This window comes from Octopus bimaculoides, chromosome 16, assembly GCF_046866305.1.
Source record: "Octopus bimaculoides isolate indiv1 chromosome 16, ASM4686630v1, whole genome shotgun sequence".
NCBI classification, from domain to species: Eukaryota; Metazoa; Mollusca; class Cephalopoda; order Octopoda; family Octopodidae; genus Octopus; species Octopus bimaculoides.
The window spans coordinates 26,978,559-26,999,887 of NC_142943.1; the positions used below are offsets into that span (position 1 = coordinate 26,978,559).

The 21,329-nt window shown below is 40.3% G+C and overlaps 2 protein-coding genes across 9 annotated transcripts in view; one reads left to right on the top strand and one right to left on the bottom strand.

Moving 5' to 3' along the window:
* LOC106871768 (uncharacterized) overlaps nt 1-21,329 on the top strand; it is a 1,221,261-nt gene that overhangs the window by 524,087 nt on the left and 675,845 nt on the right. The window lies entirely within an intron of this gene.
* Nucleotides 159-655, bottom strand: LOC149132315 (uncharacterized). Its single transcript, XM_089364876.1, has 2 exons — nt 413-655; nt 159-302 (listed from the first exon to the last, which is right to left on the bottom strand). The coding sequence occupies exons 1-2, from the start codon at nt 653-655 to the stop codon at nt 159-161; spliced, it is 387 nt and encodes a 128-aa protein (XP_089221002.1).

Genomic DNA, 21,329 nt, shown 5'->3' on the forward strand with positions numbered 1-21,329 from the left:
TACTTCAATTGGTGAAAATCTTCCCCAACTTCTTTTGACACACACCACCTATCAAACAAATTTTCCTTCTCTCTAGCAAATTCTGCATAAGTATTCTCACTTCTTTTCCTGGACTGTCTAAATTTTTGTCTATATGCTTCAATCAAGGACATAAGCTTTTAGAATAGCCTGTTTGGCCACCCCTCATAATTCAAACTTGCTTTGTTCGATAAAACCGAATAGACATCCTGAGCCCTGCCTTTTAAAACACTTTGTATTAACATTGTCCAATTCTCCACGGGCCATCTCAAATTTATTGCCACCTTTTAAAAATGAAGGAAAAATTTATCAGCATCTTTTTCTCTAAATTGAGGCACAAGTCTACAATTTTTAGCTACATCAAAATCTTTCTGATCACGAGGAGTGTTCAACATCCTACTCTGTAACTCATTTCTTTTGATTTTAGTTCTTTTTGAGTTTCCATTTCTTTTATTGCTTTTTGAAATTCTAATTCTAATTTCCTCAACTCAAACTCTTCTGTTTCCTCTGAGTTCAACAATGACAAAGCTGAATCTTCAAAAATTTCTTCATCAACCAAAACAACTTTGAAAATCTCTTTCTTTTTCATGGTTGACTTAACCTCATCCAGATAGTAATGTTTGGCCAATAACAACATTTCTGATTTTTTTTTAAATCCTTAATTGCTTCATACTGGGAAATTCAATAAATTCTTCAACCTTAAACTCCATATTTAAATACTGATTTCACAAGAAGAATTTTGAATGTTGGTACAAAATTATACAGGTATATATATTTTTCAGCAGTGGAAATTTTGTATATAACTTTTGAATAATTCTCTGAAAAAAATTTGTTTTTAAACTCATATCGATCAGTTCAGAGGTGAGTAGTAAAGTTGTTTTATGGGATTCCTGGACGAGCCCCCAGTTTGTTATGATCAGACAAATTCTTTGGTATAAAAAGGAGTGAACTTCTGAACGTAACAACAGAATTGTAAAATCAGTGAATTAACATTCGAGGATGAAATTATGTAACAAAAATGTATTTTATATAAGTCAATTAAAGGATATATTTGATATTTTAGCGATCCATTTGCAAATAAGTTAATATCCAAAGAATTTTATGTCCAGTATTCGATTGTTCAAAGTTATGTTGTAAACTGTCCAATCCGCTTGCAGCTCTCTCTCGTATTTTTTACTATCCACGCAATGCTGTTGCTGTATTCTAAACTCTTTTCGCTGGATTTTCATTTTTCTCCTTTTAATAAGAAGTCAACGAGATTACCCGTCTCGTTCGTTAACAGGAAATAAACGAGATTACCTGTCTCACTCGTTGCTAACTTCCTGTATATATATATATATATATATATATATATATATATATATATATATATATATATCAGAAGGATCCTACCGAAATTTATCAGAACAAGCATGGGAAGACATCACAATAACAGTCCTAAGGATGACATTCACGAAGGCTCATAAGTGGAATTCGCCTTGTAAAGTGTCAAATATCCGGCTTGCATTATTCCCGTGTGCAAACGAAGAGTTAGCGCAGCTGTTCAATGAGATTATAAGAGATCTTAAGAAAATACCCGGTTGGTTAGCAATTGATATTACTTACCTACTTCCAAAGAATAATGAATCCAAAGATCAAAAATACTATCGGCCGATGACTTGTTTACCCGCTACTTATGAAATTTTAACCTTCATCCTCATGGAGAAAACATGTATTTATGGAATAGAACGATGTTTTCCCCACTGAACAAGATTTAAATCAACCTGGTTGCTATGGATGCAAAGTTCAACTCCTAATTAAGAGCATGATCCTTGCGAACTGTCACAACAAGTGAAGAAATATAGGTTCTGCATGGCTTGATTGCATAACGGCTTTTGTTGACAGTATATCGCATTCATGGATCGTGAAATCGCTGGGAATCTTCAAAATTTTCCCCGTAATTTCAAATTTCCTGAAGCATAATATGTCACTGTGTATCAAGAATTTCCAACATGAAAGAGAAGAGCAGGAAGGAATGTTATTGGAGAGTACGAGTGGTTCTAAAATCTGAACTAAATGCACGTAACAAGGTGTTAGCTATAAACCTCTTGAACTAGAATATCAGTGAGACAAAGAAAATTGATTGAAAAATTTGTGACTGATGACTTGTAATAAAATGCACCACCCATTGACATACGTTGAATTCTTTACCTTTCTAGAGCCTAAGGTGGTTGAAGCCTGATCCAGTTTCAACTTTCTAACAAAACCACCAAAATTGGATTGGTTAAATATCTAGAAACAACTAATGACTGGATGCCAAAACTCTTTGAAAATCACAGTAGGCGTAAGAAGTTCCATTTTATCTTAAAGTAGAGCAAACAAATATGTTATTGAAATCACGAATGATACCAAGGCTGAACAGTGTGAGGGAAGGGCGGCGACTGTTGTTGCAAATAAAATACATTTAATGATAAAAAAAAATTGCTGGAACAATTGGCTGGTAGGTGGAAGCAAAAACCTCTGCATAACAGATATATGACCCGTAGCCAACAGGCTGATGTTGACTAAAAGCCATCAGTGGCTACAAAGTTCAGGACAGAAGACAGAAAGCAAAGGCTTCATCTTAACTGCTTAAGATCAAAGCATTTTGATCCAGAACAATCAAGCGAATGTGATGAAAAAGGGAGTAGAACCAAAGTGCCGTTTCTGCAATGAGGAGATTCAAATAGTGGACCACATAATCTCTTCGTGTAAAGTTTTAGAACGCGAAGTGTATCAAGACATGACAGAGTTGACGAATATCTACACAAGTTAATATGTGGGTATGGTTCAGTGGTTAGAGCGTCGGACTTACAATCGTGACGTAATGAGGTAGATTCTCGGACAACCCAGTGGTGAGTTGTGTTCCTGAGTAAGACACTTTATTTCGTGTTCGTCTAGTTCCCCCAGCTGTAGAAATGAGTTCCAACATAACTGGTGACAAACTGTATCAACTTTTGCCTTTCCCTTGGACAATGACGCTGAGGTGGCGACGGGAGACGGATATACATGGTGTGAGACTGGTGTGCTGGTCTTCTACAAAAAGCCTTGCGCGGACTTGTGCCTCAGAGGGGAACTTTCTAGGTGCAATTGTATGGTGATTCGTGACCGAAGGTAGGGTCTTTACCCTTCACCCTATTATAAAATAAAAGCTGTTGACAAGCGGTATAATCATGACCCCCTAGACTGAAGGAGAAAATGTAATGATTCTTTGGGACTTGCCTGTACATTCAGACCGGATGATCGAAGCTAATAAACAGGATATTGCTGTAAAAGACCGATATATTAAAGTCTGTTTATTGCGACGGGCAAAATACCGTCAAGCATTTCGTCCAGCGTGCTAACTATGTGCCCAGCTCACTTCCTTAGGAATAATAATAATAATAATAATAATAATAATAATAATAATAATAATAATAATAATGCCCTGATGCAGTACCAGGCAGTGGCTCTCATAGCTTCTGATTTTATCTGATTGGAAGTGTTAACTTGTACATTGTTTTGTTTTGGTATAAAAGATGGGCTACAGCAAATATTCTGCTCATTACCACAGATTTGCTTGTCAGTTGCTTGACCGTAACCAGTTGAGCATGTCCCTTAGTGGTTGACAATATGTGCATCTCTGATCTCGATCAGAGGTAGTGTGGGAGAATCATGGCTATGTGTTAGGAGGAATTCTTAGAGGTTTGAATAATTCACCTCTGTTAACATGGGCGTTTTGTTCGTCATCCTTAAAAAATCTAATTCAGGGACCTTTTGAGTGGGATGGGCTACTCGACCTGAAGAAAATTCTAACTGGGTCCCACCTACAAGGACATGCGCTGTTTATCTTGACATGAGCTCACCATGTTGCACACATATGTGATGCATATGCCTAGTGTACCCTTATCAGGCGGGTAGTCATGATGGGTGTATTGGGCTTCATATATTTGTTCCCCAGTGTCACTTTGATGGCATGCACTGCCCTCTCACTCAATAATAATGATGATGATGATGATGAGGATGATGATGATGATGATGATGATGATGATGATGATCATCATCATCATCATCATCATCATCATTCAGAGAGTGTAAACCTCTGCCAAGGCAACACCAACGTCATCTCAATGATTAGCCGGAGATGATATTTAAAATGAGAATATTTGAAATAAACTCGAGTGCTCTCACAAAGAAGATTACAAGACATGAACCCTACCGCTCTCAAAAATTAAGTAAAAACCGGAAAAATAATTCAGAATCCTTGTCCGGTACCTGATTGATCTCAGTGGTAGTCATGGAATGTGAAGGTGAGTGTGCGCGGGCCGTGTTCGTAATGCTGTGTGTGTCGTCTGCAGTCGGAATAGGGACAGTTTTCTCTCTGACGGTCTTTTTAGTCCATATACTGATATAGTATTTTTACGACCATTAAGGTCTATAGCTAATTTGGCTAATTTCTGGAAGAAAATCGGCATTTTTTTGTATTTTCTGCCAATAAGACAACTGCACATGCGCGGTAGATATGAAAAATTATAACATATAAGCACGAGGCATGTTTCTATGTATTGCCTCGTATTTATATGTTAATGTTTGCTTTCCTGCTGATGATAGCTGGCCTAGCAAATTATTTTATTTTGCTGAAAATAGCTTGAAACCTTGGTTCGGGAAATAGATGATAAATGTTTTTATTTTTCATTCCCTTTCGAAATTATCCCTAATTGTGGTTTGGAGTTTGATTGCTCCTTCTAGCGGGTTAGATGTCCTATTATGGACATCTCTCTTATGTGTTTAAATGTACACTGCATGTATTCATATGAATAATATATAGTCTATTGACTAATTTTCTTCTCACGACCACTGGTAGCAAAAAGAATTTCTAAATATTTTTGCTACCCTGAGATTTATTAATATATATATACAACCCAGCAGGATAACTGAAAAATAACTCTAAAAGACTGGAATATCTAAAGTTTCCAGTGAGTATTTTGAATTTCCCTCAAAATAAGTTAAGGAACTTAAATATTTTACAGATTTCGAACACACAGATGATCGGCTTTAAAAACTTTAATATCTACAATTTCTGTGAATACCTACCCTTCCCTTTTCCCCTTTCCTCCTGAGCATTCGAAAACGCAAACATCCTCTTTATTCCAAGAACACTATACAGTTTTCTCTGTTCGGACAGACAAAAAATCACCTCCAGTAAATTTAAAAACCCTAATATCAAAACTTTTCTATGAAAACATTTTACCTCCCGTTTTTTTCTATTCCTTTTCCCCTGAAAATTCCAAAATACAAACATACATTTTATTGCAAAAAACACCACCGTCGACTCTGAACGGACATGAAAACGAACACCTCAAAAAACTTAGAAACTTTAATATCTCCAATTTTGTGTGAACATTTTATCATTCCTTCTGCCCTGACTAACAGAATATGTAGACATGCCTTTTATTGTAACAACACAATTAAATGAACGATAAAAAATTAGGGAGGTAAGCACCTGCCAATATATACATAATGTACAACTACAACAACTACAAAACTGTAAACCACAGCAAAACCTTGAAAAAGAAAAGAAAAATTCCAAAAGAAAAAGAAATTCAGAAATTCAAAAAAATCATCCTCCTACTATTCCCAAAGACTGGAATATCTACTTTTTCCTGTGAATATTTTAAGTCTTCCTCAAAATAAAATAAGTTAGGAAATTTACATACCTACAGCTTCCGAACACACAAACGATCAGCTTTAAAAAACAACAACTTTAATATCTACAACTACTGTGTTATATGGACTGTTAGATATGTAATTCGTCTGACGTTCCGTGTGTCATGTGGTTCGTCTGAGTTCATTGTTTCATTGTTGTTGTCTTGTGGGACTGTCGTAGTAAAATGTCATTGATATATATATGGCGGACATGACTTTTGTTTATTCATAACGAACATTGGGTGAGTGCGTTCTTTGTATGTAATTGAACAATAAATGTAATAATTAAACTGTATAACTCGTTATGTTATCTCTGCGAGTCAGTCCGAGGGAAACATAACAGAGTTTATTGGCGTCGCCGATAGGACCGATAGGATACATGCTTACTTTACCATAAAATTATTCATCGTAATAACAATGGCTGAAAAACAGACAGTAGAACTTATTAAATTGTTTAGGGAACAAATGGACAAGCAAATGCAACAACATCAGAGAGATATGGACGCTCTGTTAAAACTGTTTGGTGCTCGACAAGTTGAAGGCGATTCTAGTGGCTATTTTTCAGCTGCTTCAACAACAGTGTCGATTCCACCATTTACTGCATTTGATTCAGCGACAGAACTATGGCCTGATTACTGGTCAAGATTCCGTACGTTTGTGGCTGCTAATGCTGTACCTGAAAAACGCATGGCACAAGTGTTCCTGACCAATCAGACTGCTACTGTTTACAAACTACTTGCTAATCTGGCTACCCAACAAAATCCGCCTAAAGATATCAACAACTTGATAATGGACGAAATCGTTGACTTCATGAAGGAACAGTTCGACCCTAAACTTTTCATTGTGAGAGAGCGTTTCAAGTTTTGGAGTGAAATGCAGCGGAAGCCAGGCGAAACTCTCCAGGAGCTGGCAGCACGTATACGCCAGGATGCAGCTACCTGTGATTTTCCACCGATCACCAACCCACAGGATGAAGCTCTGAGACAGAGATTCATATGTTCGGTTAACAATGAAGCGGTTCTGAAGGCGCTTTTTAAGATAAAAGACTCAGAACTAGATTTTGCCCGTGCTGTCCAGGTTGCCATTGAGACTGAAGACGCAGCAAAGGTTGCAAAAGAAACTGTATACAGTTCCAAAACCAAGCAGGTGTACAAGGTCCAGCAGAACAGGAATAAGAGTCCTCAAAAGAAACATCAGCAGTCTTATTCCACAAACCAGGAGAAATGCTACCGATGTGGAAAGGCCCACAAAGCAACAGACTGTCCTTTCAGGGAAACCAAATGTCATTTTTGTGATAAAAAGGGTCATTTGCAAGCGGTGTGTAGGAAAAAACAACATCAGCAACGCAATGGTCATTCACAAACTCCCGTGAAAAGAATCACAAAAGCTGAGCTAGTCAAGGCGATCCTAGGTGAAGTTTCCCGAGACACTCATAGTTTAATTGTGCCAGTAACAATCCAGAACAGACTGTTCACAATGGAATTGGACACTGCTACTACAGGCAATTTTGTTTCCTTGTCAGTCTGGAAACAACTTGGAAGACCAAAGCTGCAAGATGTCAAGCATCGCTATGAATCTGCCAGCAAGCACAACCTGCCTGTTCTAGGAACTTTCATGGGCCAAACCAAGGATCCAACAACTGGTAAGCAGGATCTTATACCTTACATAGTCACCAAGATCTCTGATCTTAATTTGCTGGGTCGGAATGCTATCCAGACTCTGGGAATTTCCGTAGACACTGCTCTAGGTTTGAAAAGCATAGACAGCCAAGCTAAGAGGGAAGGTGCAGAAGGGATGTATCCAAAGACCTCAAGCGAGCCCTATGTTTCCCTGCAGCAAGATTGTCACAACATGTGTGATGAATTTCCAGATCTTTTCAAGCAAGAATTGGGATGTCTCAAGAACTTTGAACTGGAAGTGAAGTTCAAATCGGACGCAACACCAGTCTTTCACAAGGCACGTCCGGTCCCATTTGCTCTTCGTGATGACCTGGCCAAAGGTTACGAAGAAGGCATCGCCAAGGGAATCTGAAAGCCTGTTCAATTCAATGAATACGGAACGCCAGTGGTACCGATTCGTAAAGCACACACTTCAAGCAACCTGAAGCCCAAACTACGGATTTGTGGTGACTACTCTGTGGGAATTAATGACCAACTTGCTGATCACCGTCATCCAATGCCACTCCCTGCTGAACTGATGCAGAAACTCGGAGGTGGATTCGGATATACAAAGATAGACCTTGCTGATGCCTATAATCAGATCAAACTGGCTCCAGAAAGTCAACGCAGACTCGCACTCAGCACTCACCGTGGAGTACTCCTGCAACAACGACTCCCTTTCGGAATCAAGTCAGCACCTGGTTACTTTCAGGAGATCATGGAAAACCTGACCCCTGATCTACCTGGAGTGGCCGTCTTCCAGGATGACATGCTCGTCAGTGGGAAAGATGCAAACAGTCACTTAAACAACCTAAAGTGTCTGCTCCCACGTCTAAGCGACAATGGACTCAGATGTCGCCGTGAAAAGTGCCAGTTTGCACTACCCAGTGTAGAATACCTTGGACACATTTTGTCGACTGAAGGGATCACTAAGGGATCCAAAGTCGAAGCAGTCTTAAAGATGCCATCTCCAACGAACGAATCAAGCTTGAACTCTTTCCTAGGTTCAGTTCAGTTTTATGGAAAGTTTATCCCAAACTTAGCCAGTATAGCAGAGCCACTCTATTGCCTTACGAAAAAGTCAACTATTTGGAAGTGGGGAGATGAGGAACAGTCAGTTTTTGATCACTTGAAAAATGTACTTTCATCAAGTCAAGTTCTGATACACTTCGATCCAAACAAAACTTTGGGATTGGCTTGCGACGCATCAAACGTTGGTATTGGAGCAGTCCTGTTTCACCGCTATCCTGATGGAAGCGAGCGCCCAATATCCAATATGTCCAAGACTCTCACTTCTGCACAGCGTAACTACAGTCAAATTCAAAAGGAAGCCCTAGCTATCATATTTGGCTTGCAGAAGTTTTACCAATATTTATACGGTCGTAAATTCGTACTCGTGACTGACCACAAGCCACTGACATCACTATTCAGTCCGAGGAAAGGGACGCCACTTCTCGCTGCTAACAGACTAGCACGATGGGCCCTGTGGCTGAACCAGTTTGACTACACCATTGAATATCGGAAATCAGCAGATCATGGCAATGCTGATGCCCTCAGTCGCTTGCCATTCGGTGATGATAACGACTTTGACAGAAAGGAAAATGGTGAAGACATAGACATGGTGTGTGCCATCAAAGCTCTTAGTATTCAAGTCCAACCTGTGGATGCTAACGTCCTCCGTCAAGAGTCAGGGAAAGATCCAGTGATATCTACAGTGATGCGCTACGTCCGTGAAGGCTGGCCACCAAAGAACATAGAGATCAATGACGAAGTCAACAAGTTCCGTAAGTTATCAAACTCACTTAGTATCTGTCATGGATGCCTTATACATGGATCTAGAGTTGTGATTCCACATAGCTTGCAGCCAAAGATCCTCAATCTTCTGCATCTCGGACACTTTGGCATGGAACGCATGAAACAGCTAGCAAGAACTGCTGTATATTGGCCTGGTATCGATGCTGCTATATAGATAGCCAGTCGACGATGTGATTCATGTAACGAACATCAAAGGCAGCCATCTAAGCCTCCAGTTCACCCATGGATGTTACCAGAAAAGCCGTGGAGCCGCTTACATCTGGATCATGCAATAAATTTTATGGGTAGAGATTGGCTGGTGATCACAGATGCTTATTCCAAGTACCCATGCATTCATCCTACTTCCTCCACGTCCTCCAAAGCCACTTTAAATCTGCTTTAGGAAGACTTTGCGCACTTCGGATTTCCTCACACACTGGTCACCGATAATGCACCAACTTTTACGTCTGAGGAGTTCCAGAGCTGGTGCAAAGAACACGGGATCACATACCTGACAGGGGCACCTTACCACCCAGCTACCAACGGAGCAGCGGAACGTTTGGTGCAGACCTTCAAACAAGCTCTGAGGAAGTCTTCTCTTCCGCCAACACGAGCACTTCAAGAATTCTTGATGCAGTACCGGAGAACACCGACATCCTGTGGATTCTCTCCAAGTGAACTTTTGAACAAGGATTGATTCTCTGCTGCCATCGCCAGTACACATTGCTCAAGGCAAACAGTCTAAGGAAGCACATAAGTCTCAGGTGACTCCAAGCTCGGCTGATGTCGCTAAAGTTACCAGGCAGTACAAGGCCGGAGATCCTGTGTATGCATTATACTATGGACCTCGCCGAGACAAAGATCCCCGATGGGTACCAGCAATCATTAAGAAGTCATTGGGTACTCGCTGCTTTAACGTGAAGGTCATACCTCATGGCCCGATGTGGAGACGACACTGGGAACAGCTGCGACCGCGGTACACAACTGAGGAAGACAATGAACCTGGTGATGCAGAAAACACTGTATTTGAATTTGCAACAGATCACCCGATGGAGATCTCGGAAACTGTGCCACTAACACAAAGACAAACCAGACCCAAGACCATGTTACCCGTTCCAGAGTATGGACCAGACAACCCAAGACGGTCCAAGAGAACCCGTAAAACCCAAGAGAGACTTTGCTGTTGATACTTCTTGTGTAGCATCAATTTCAGTGGGGAGGTGTTATATGGACTGTTAGATATGTAATTCGTCTGACGTTCCGTGTGTCATGTGGTTCGTCTGAGTTCATTGTTTCATTGTTGTTGTCTTGTGGGACTGTCGTAGTAAAATGTCATTGATATATATATGGCGGACATGACTTTTGTTTATTCATAACGAACATTGGGTGAGTGCGTTCTTTGTATGTAATTGAACAATAAATGTAATAATTAAACTGTATAACTCGTTATGTTATCTCTGCGAGTCAGTCCGAGGGAAACATAACATACTGTGTATACCTATCCTTTCTTTTCTCCCTGAGTATTCGAAAATGTAAACATCATACTCATTATTATTCTAAGAACAATACCATTTCTCTCTGTGCGGTCATACAAAACTTTACTATCTACAACTCCTTTTCTTTTCTCTTTGACTCCCGCTGAGTATTCGAAAATGTAAACATCCTTTTCATTGCAAAAGTCTTACTGTATTCTCCAACTGGACAGGCAAACGAACATCACAAGAAAACTTTAAAATTTTAATATATGTAAGCACACCTTTTATTGTCACAACACAGTTGGATTCAGAAATTCAAAGATTCAACGACATGAATATCAGTATATATATATGTGTGTGTGTGTGTGTGTGTGTGTGTGTGTGTGTGTGTGTGTGTGTGTGTGTGTGCGTGTGTGTGTGAGTGTGCATGTGTGTGTGTGTATGTGTATGTATATTATTGGGTTTTTTTTCTACCAGTCATTACAAACAGAACAGGCTGAATTGCTTCTATTCAAGGTCGAAGGAGCGCTCTCAGTGGTCACTGGTAGTAGTAAACATATTTGACCGCTGCTAACCCAAAGGGTGCGAAATTTCCGTTTGTCTCTATGGCTGACCTCCCCACCGTCTGCCGAATCTATTTATAGTCCTGTAGAACACGATCTATTCACCACACTCCTACCCAACTATTCCCTTCAACAATCACATATCTGTGATTATCTCAAGTCAAAAGTTGAAAATAAAGAACATTTAGTAAAATTTATTAATAATAAATGGAAGTAGTAATACCAATAATAACAAAGGTAGTGGTGGTGATGGTGTTAATAGTAAAAATAAAAATAATAATAAGCTGCAGCTGCTAATACTACAATTACTACTATTATGATAGCACAGGAATGTGAGGCCCAACTATCACCCTTACCACTACCCCCACCCCTGCTACTCGTGCTGTTGCTGCCACTATTGTGGCTACTACAGAGAAAAACAATAATATCAGTGATATCAGTGATGATAATAATAATAATAATTAATTCGTTTTATTGGCCACAAGGGCTAATATCAATTAAAGACATGTAAGGACAAAGACAGGACGAAGGTTACAAAAGGTTTTGTCCGAAAAGGTAGGAAAGTTCGTCTAAACAGAGGAAGAAAATGGAGAAAAGATATAATAAATAAATAGATAAATAAATAAGTAGAACTCCCAAAGGGGGAGGCGCTTCGAAAAAGGAAAGGTTACACGTGGAAAAACCCATAAAACCACGGGAGCCTGGTCAGAAAAACTAAGAAAGTGGTATAGAGCCCTTTCTCCTTTTACATTACCTTTTTTTTTTTTTCTACAGGTGTATTCTCAGAATTGGTCCGTTTATACTGGCCATTCTTCCAACAGTCACCCATCTTTCAACGAATTTGCTGAGACAGCACTTCCCTCTCTACTCTCATCTTCCTTTTCAAGTGGAACTTGAAAAAGTTGATGAGGCCTTGGCCAAAGAGGAAAGTGTCTGTCTTTAGCCCTTTCAAACGGGTCCACCATATCACCTCTTTCGCTACAGCCACTAGGCATAGGAAAATTGCCTTGCCCTCCTGGTTAAAGGAGGTCGGCGGGTCAATTCTCACGATGGATCCAGCTGATAGCCGGATCCGTCCTACACGTGACAGTAGCTGTTCGATATAGACCCACAGGTCAGCAATGCTCGGGCACTGGACGAGTGCGTGCAGAACGGTTTCGTTGTCCTGAGCGCACCTCGGGCAGGCCCGGTTGACGGCACTTCCATGTCGGTAGAGTTTATCTCGAACAGGTAGCGCACCTCGGTAGCACTGCCAGGAGAGGGACGTTTGGAAATTATCCATGGGCCCCGGCCCGAAAGTTCTCCTGAACAGACTGCTTAGCTGATTATCCTCGACGCCTAGAGTTTCCCCGAGAACGTCGTCGCACTTTTCTCCCACTAACCCTCTATAGAACGCTAGAGTGGAGCTACTACCGATCGCACTGCCCGCCTGACTGAGGGCGGTGAGAGCTTGGCGGCACTCGAGGTGCCAAGCGCCCTTTCTCGGTTTACGTTTGATCCAGGATTGCAGCTCTATTAAAGAAACGAGCTGCGGAAATTTGCGTCTGACGAAAGGCGACCACACCTGTTCACCGTCCACGAAACGCTTGAGATGTCGTAGCCTGAGCGCATGTTTGCGCATCAGCAACCACGGCATGCCAAGGCCTCCGTTCAGCGGCTGTTGACAGCAGATGGAGCGCCTAACCAGTGGTACCTGACCCTTTCACAAAAAGTTGAAGAGCAAGCGTACTATCTTGGTTAACCAGCGGTCGGGACAAGGGACGACGGTCAAACGGTAATAGATGACGGATGCGATGTACGCATTCGCCACCTCCGCTCGACCTTTCATGGAGAGCTTCCTCTCAGCCCATTTCTGGGTGAGGTTGGCCACCCTGTTCGTCACTTCTTCCCAGTTTATCTCCAACTAGAGGTCCGGACCGAACCAGACCCCGAGCAGTTTAACGGGTCCGTCTGTCCAGCGCCCTACGACGCTGTTGGACGGCATGGTCTTGCCCCTCCAGGTGCCTAGTTGCAAGCCCATTGACTTTTCCGCGTTAATTTTCGCTTCATACTCGTTTAGTGTCTCGCCAATCAGGTCGATATGCCTGTGGCTCGACACCATCACGGTAACGTCGTCGGCATAGGCAGACACGCTCCTTCCACAAATAATAATAATGAAAGGAAACTCGTGGAGTCCCCCAACCCCATGGACTGATTAATGATACATCTAGTGATGGTGTCACAATAAAAACACTGGTAATTGCGCAACCTGATAATCGCTACCTCATATGGGTGACAATGAAGAAACAAAATATTGTGAATAACGGTGGTAATGAAACTGAAGCCAATGATGGTGACAGTGGTACACCCAGCAGGCTCAGAGATTCTTGTCCGGCTCCAGCATGTCGATATCCAGAAAGGGATCACCACACACGGCGTAGACGGAGCAAGCAAACTAATGCTGTGGTCTTGGAGTGTTACTACTTGAGCAGCCCAGCAGATGAAAATGGTGCTCAAATTAGGGATTACCGAGAATTTATGTATGATCATGGAGAGAAAAGGGATTGTTTGAACTCACGGAACAGAGACTATGTGATCAAATTAGAGCAATAATAAAAAATCGTTGGTTCGCAGAAGTAGAGCTCAAAGCTATCAAAAGACGTGTATTGGAAAATAGCAGCAGAGATAACGATGAAAATACAGTTCTTACTAAGAAGAGTAATCTCATAGCACAGGAAAGGAGCAGTGGTAGCTTACTTGATGGGGGACATAGAGATGATCTAAAAGAAGACAACAAAACTAATAGCGACATCACAAATGAATAACAGGAAATCTATGACAGAATAAAGGTAAGACAACAGGAGAACTATAGCGATATTATTTGCAACCTTAAAAACAATGATCGATGGAAATTGAACCAAGAAACGAAAAATGTCAATGAAATTCTAAACTATATCAGAACAAATATCACAGAAACAAATAATTTTATCAACGCTGCAAGTATTGTTGTAGCAGAATACGTGGGTGTTGATGTCAAGAAAAAGAAACATAATGGGAATGACAAAAGAAAAGATCCACGGTGAAAAAGAAGAATACTCTCGAAGGAAATCTCTGTGTTAGACCGAAAAGAGGACGGGGAGCTTAAAAGCAAACAAAAATACAGGGCACTGAAAAGGAAGTGTAATAGTGAAAGAAAGGGTCTGAAAGTAGTAATGGAGGAACTGAAACAGCGCCTCGTAGCAAAGATAGTACCACACAACCAAAGAATGAAGGGTTACCACCTGAATAGGTTATTCAGAGTAGATCAGAAGAGATTCTATAAAGAAATAAATGGAGAGTGTACAGATGAAAAGTTGATACCAGATAACAATGGAAGTAAGTCAAAGGTTTTGCAGTGACATCTGGAGCAAAGACTAGGAGCACAAGAAGGATGCTGAATGATTGCAAGAACTGAAACAAACAGTTGTCTTCCAAAACAGGCAGAACTAGTCATTTTAATAAGGGAAGTGAAAGAAATCAAGCAAAAAATGAGCAACTGGAAGGCCCTGGGATGAGATGAGATCACGGCCACTGGATCACGAATAGCTGCGCAACTCAACACCTTGTTAAATGCCGACCAAGTAACACCAGAGTAGTTGATATTGGGTAGGACAGTGCTGTACTTGAAAAACATTGAAAAAGGCAATACGGTAGACAATTACAGACCAAAATCCTCTTTGCCACTTATGTGGAAGTTATTGACTGGAATGCTCGCAGAATCAATGTACGAATATCTGGAAAAAAATGGAGTTCTGACACATGAGCAGAAAGATTGCAAAAGTAAGTGCAGAGGTACAAATGATCAACTCCTGATAGATAAAACTGTTCGTAGAGACTACAAGAGAAGTAAAAGTAACTTGTCATGGATCGACTATCGTAAGGCGTACGATATGATCCCACATTCTTGGATTATGGTGTGTATGAACCTATTTGGTATTGCATCGAATGTTGAGCGATTACTTGGAATGTATGGCGAATTGGAAGACAGACCTGACAGCATACGGAAGAAGTTTAGGGACAGTGGAAATTAGGAGGGGCATCTTCCAAGTGGACTGCCTGTCCCCACTGATCTTTGTACTTTGCTTGATACCACTAACACTGATTCTGAGGAAAGCAAAACCTGGGTATGTATTCAAAAGCCTCCAACAAAAAGTCCACCATTTGTTATTCATGGATAACCTCAAACTGTATGGTAAAGGTGAAGCCCAATTCAGTTCCCTCATTGATACGTTGTATACTTTCAGTGCTGATATCAGAATGGAGTTTGGACTGAGAAAGTGTGGTGAGTTAGTTTTGAAGAGAGGCAAAATCAAATGTATAGACGGGCTAAAAATACCGTCGGGGAGGTTATGAAGCAGATAGACGGGATATAAGTACTTGGAGATTTTGGAAATGGATAAATTGATGGAGAAAGAAATGACAGAAAAATTTAAGGTGGAGTACTTGCGCAGTCGAAATTAAACGGACGGAATAAGATCGAAGCTGTCAACACCTGGGTGATTTTACTCCTTGGATATGGAGCAGGGGTAATCGCATGGACACTAGACGAACTAAACAGCCTAGACAGAAAGACAAGGAAGTTGCTAACTAGATATGGGGGCACTCCACCCCAAATAGTGACACAGACAGACTGTATGCACCAAGAAAAAGTGGAGGAAGAGTACTTATTGGATGAGAACACAGAATTAGGGCTGAAGAAAACAACGTAGCATGGTATGTAAAAAATGTCACAGAACCGCTATTATTAAAAGTAAGAAAGTCAGGCGTGTGTAAGAAAGATCGCAAAGATAAAGCACTGTACAAGAAAATGAAAACGAATGAAACTGAAAATAGGTGGGTAAAGAAAAGAATGCATGACCAATTTCATAAGGATGTTAAAAATAAGACAGACGGAGAAAAAAATGGCTGTGGATGACTAAAAGTGATTTAAAACCGGAAACAGAGGCTCTAATCTGCGCTACCAATAATACCAAATGACATGTATGTTGTGAGTAAAGAGGTTGAAAAAATCACCAAGTACTCCGAATTTAAAGTGGAAATGGCAAGACTGTATGGAGTGTGAGAGGGTAATGTAAAAGTGATACCAGTGGGGATCGGAGCGCTGGACGCAATCCTATCGAAACTTAAAACTCCTTAAGGCAACCGTAAATCTCATGCAAGATTAATCTCTTACAAAAAGCAGTCTTATTGGGTACAGCGCACATCTTAAGAAAATTATTATCTGTCTGAGCTCCTTGTTGTGATTTGACAAATGACTAAAGACTATGCTGCATTTTTACGTACACTGTGTTACGAAGAAATGATAATAATAATAATAATAATAATAATAATAATAATAATAATAATAATAATAATAATAATAATAACATACACACACACACACACATACATACGTATATATATATATGGGAGAATATACGAAAAAACAACAACAGACGAGGACAGGTGGTGTAAATAACAAAAGGATGTATTAGTATGACGCTCGGGAATACGGAAAGTCTTTGACGTTTCGAGCTACGCTCTTCAACAGAAAGAATACGGAGACAATATGATAAATAAATGCGCCCTTTTAAAGCCTAGCCGGTTTCAATGGCATATGTGTTCCCCAGCTGGACGAGACGCCAGTTCATCGCAGCATTGCTCATTTTTGCCAGCTGAATGGACTGGAGCAACGTGAAATGAAGTGTTTTGCTCAAGAACACAACTCATCGCCCGGTCCAGGAATCAAAACCACAATCTTACGATCATGATGCTGACACTCGAACCACTAAGCCACGCGCCTCCACACACACACACACACACACACGCACGCACACACACACACACACACACACACACACACACACACACACACACACACACACATATATATATATATATATATATATATATATACCCAGGCCTATTCCCCATTTTTTAGCAGGGGTAGCCACAACAAGACTCACACCAGGCATCCCATTCATTTCCCACCTCAAAGAGGTGAGTCCCGTTCTGTGTTCGAGTGAAGGCACAGAACTCAACCCCCAATATCAGCAGCGACAGCATATGCTGGTTTACCCCTGCCGCATCATGCTGGTTCCATACCCCTTGAGCAACATCAGATTCACTCATTTGTTCACAAACACTCTCCAAGCTTTCCTATCATTTATATACACTCTTGCCTCACTCACTCTAACACCCCTAACCACCAAAGCTTTCCTCAGTTCATCCATCCATCCACACAAAGGTCTGCCTCTGGTTCTGCTGCCTACCACTTCTGTCTTCATCACCCTTCTTACCATCCGCTCCTCATCAATCCTTAGTGTGTGGCCAAACCACCTGAACAGTCGTCTAGCCATTTTGGTTCTTAATCTCTCATTCCTTCTCACCTTCACACCTCATCCTGTCCATCCGTGTCACACTCACCCTAGTACTTAGACATCTCATCTCAATCACATCTAGTCGCCTCCTTTCCACTTCACTCATCCCCCACATCTCTGCACCATATAACATTGTCGGCACAATCATACCCTCATACACACTTCTTTTCACTTTCATACTTAACCTTGTATCTCTCAGCATACGTTTCACAACTCTAAATATCTTATTCCCTAATAATGATGATGATGATGATGATGATAATTTATGAAAAGAGTGCCCAGTAGAACTGTTACAAAAGATTTGCCGCGTTGGCACGGCCAGAACAATCAGGAAAGTATTAGCTGAAAAGAATAGATAGCATAGTACCGTAGGCTGCAGGTAGCAAGCCCGCTACGTATGTAAGACTCTAGGATGTCCAACAAAACCTGTGATAAACATAAATAATAATAATAATAATTTGATAGCACAGGAATCTGAGGCCCAAATAATAATACCATTGATATTAGTGATGATAATAATAATGATAATGAAAGGAGTGGGTAGAGTCTCCCCGAGTCTACCCATGTCCTGATTAATGATACATCTAGTGAAGGTGTCACAATAAAAACACTGGTAATTGCGCAACCTGATAATCACTACCTCGTAAGAGTCACAATGAATAAACAAAATATTGTGAATAACGGTGGTAATGAAACTGAAGCCATTGATGGTGACAGTGGTACACCCGGCGGGCTTAGAGATTCTGGAAAGGGACCACCTCACACGGCATAGATGGAGTAAGCAAATTAATGCTGTGTTCATGTAGTGTTACTACCTGAGCAACCCAGTAGATGAAAATAGTGCTCAACAAATAGGGGCTGCAATAAGGGTGGAGCACTTTCAGAAAACAGCACTGCTTGGAACTGCTGGAATACGCCGGAAGGTGCTCGAAAAATAAGATGTGTTACCTTAGGTCACTGGTAGTGAGCAGCTGACACCGTAGTACATCTCCAGCATTAGAAGTATAGCAGGTGATGCAGTAGAAATTTACCTCAAACTACAAAATGGCGAACAATTATATAATAAAAATAAAAATAAAAAAACCTATTATTCACACCCAAAAACAATATGATCAGTCAAAAGCATTGAAGGTGCAACGCTACACTGAGCGCATATTGCAGTTCCTGCAAAACAGGTTATTCAGAAATAATCAGAAGCAGTGTTTCAAGAGCTGAGGTGAAGAGAAAAATGACAAAAATCTCCTGAAGCAGAGGAAACCTGCAAATATCTGCCTGGGCTTGCACCGGTTTGCCCTTCTCTGATTACACTACCAAGTGCCAGCTTCTTAGCGAGTACCTCAGCTAAAAAATTTTAACTCAGTGTTAAGATAAATTACGGGCCTGAAATTGTCAATCACATTCCTATTGTTCAAATTCTTGCTCATCACTTCCAGGCTCACTCGGTTGGAATTACATCCAATTTGCTGCAAGCTGTAGTAGACAGCTGCTAAGACATGAAGAAAAACGTCTTGCATGTGAAAATCTAGCTCACAAGACAAACTATTTCAGTCCTTGTTATTTTGCAGCTCAGAACATCTTCCACTTCCTCTACCGAAATTGGTTACTTGCAATATTACACATGGTTTTCAATGCCGAATAGGCGTCGCAAACCAGACCAACCAAATTTTAGCTTTGTTACCATGCTGTGTCTTCTCCACAAGGGCCCAACCTAAGCTTTTGAGACTTTATGTTTCTGTGCACACATCCTAGCTCTGACAATACATCCTTCATGCTTTGAGTCGATGAAATGTTTGAGGGCCATTCTCGCCGCTAGCCTGACACTTGTGATTTCACTTTTTTTTTTGCCTATTCTAAGTTACTAATTAGTTTGTCTAAACTAACAGATGCCACTCTGGCTTTCCTTTTTAGTGGAACCCACCACATGTCATTGATGATAGCTACTGTTAATTCCTGTTTGACTAGTATACTAATTCAATCCCTGATATCATTCCACGCTGAGAACGACTCGTTCATTGTCCAATAATCCTGCACTTGTATATTCGCCTTTTCTAGGTTGACTCTAAAGTTCCTGAATTTGTGTTTTGGGAAGCCAGCTATCTGAATCTGTGAACAATTCATATCATGGTCATTTACTACCCTGATGTAAACCCTCTCTAAATATGACCGGCATGATCCACTGTGATTTGACCAGGTTCACAAGAGCGTATTCAGGATATCGAAGCAATGTCTATCAGATATTTAAGAATACTTAAGAAGTTATATGAGGCTTTGGTATTCCACTCCCACATCGGGCTTTTCCTATATGCTTGAATCCAAGTAACACTAATGACTGATATTTTACTACAATGGTTGTGCAGTTGTTGGTATTTCGTTAAGAATGTTATTTATTTCCTAATGTGTTCCTGTTTTGATATGACATCGACAAACTGATAAAAGAGATCTTAAAATGTGGTCCTTTCTAACTCGTGCTTGTGTCTATCTTCACTATGAGCTTTATTTTTTTGTACTCCAATATTTGAGAATTTGCGATGTATGCAGGGTCACACATTGTCTTAAGGGTCACACATTGTCTGCAGGGTCACACATTGTCTTTAATTGTCCTATGTAGTTTGCTATACATTCTGGGTGTGTTGAATAAATTTCTTTCGAACGCACAAAGAAATCATTTTGCTTTTATTTTGAAGACCTGCTTTTATTTTCAAAAAACGTATATCTCATCTTTCTGATAGATTTAAACATAAATCACTGTTGGGTTTTCCACATGTTTCTATTCTTATTTCTGTTGCTATTTCGTAGTTTGGTCTTTATTAATATTGTTTCATTGATTTATAAGTAGAAAGATTTTCCTCCTTTTATTTGTGATAAGGTTCTCAGAGTATTTTACTCTTTTTGTTTTTAAATTAAATTTACTCATACCAAACCACGTGACTTTAAAAATTAGACATGTACGCGTGCAAGCACACACACGCACACATACACACATTTGAACAAAAGCAAAAATCTTTCTTTCAAACTAAAAAGAAAGAAATCAAAATGAATTCATTCCTTCAGTTACATCACATGGCGTTTGGGACGACAGCATACTATGCCTTTTCTGGATCAAAACAGCACGTCTTTCAAGTTTAAGATAAACCAATAATAATTCATTACAGAGAACAGTTCTACCTCTTACTGAAGAACTCAGATCTGCTGCTAACATTCCATATATTATATCACCTCGACTGAAAGTAGTTGTGATTCAGTTTGTTTGCAGGATGTACTCAAATAATGTTGATCTTCTGAGAAAGTAAATGTTTATGTCACTAGAACCCATACCTTGAGCCAGTGTCTCAAAAGGTGTATCTCTGAAGCAAGCATTTGTATTGCACTTCATAAGTCTATAATAATTATGCAAAATACATGCAGTCATGGATAGATTGGTAAAGCCAAGAACTTAGTTCCAGTTTGAAATGCATTACTCTTGCAAACGTAGTACAAACTTGATGTAAAATATTGTATAAACATACTCTTTTACTCGTTTTAGTCTTTTGACTGTGGCCATGCTGGAGCACCACCTTTTAGTCGAGCAAATCGACCCCAGGACTTATTCTTTAGAAGCCTAGTACTTATTCTATCGATATATTTTGCCGAACCGCTAAGTTACGGGGACATAAACACACCAGCATCGGTTGTCAAGCGATGTTGGGGGGACAAACACATACATACAAACATACACACACACATACATATATATATATATAC

Bases quoted from the DNA above. Each gene is read 5' to 3' on its own strand.
- LOC149132315 (XM_089364876.1), bottom strand. From the start codon at position 655: ATGTTGTTATTGGCCAAACATTACTATCTGGATGAGGTTAAGTCAACC. The intron at 303-412 runs TGTTGAACACTC...CATTTTTAAAAG, and splicing joins AAATGAGTTACAGAGTAGGA to GTGGCAATAAATTTGAGATG.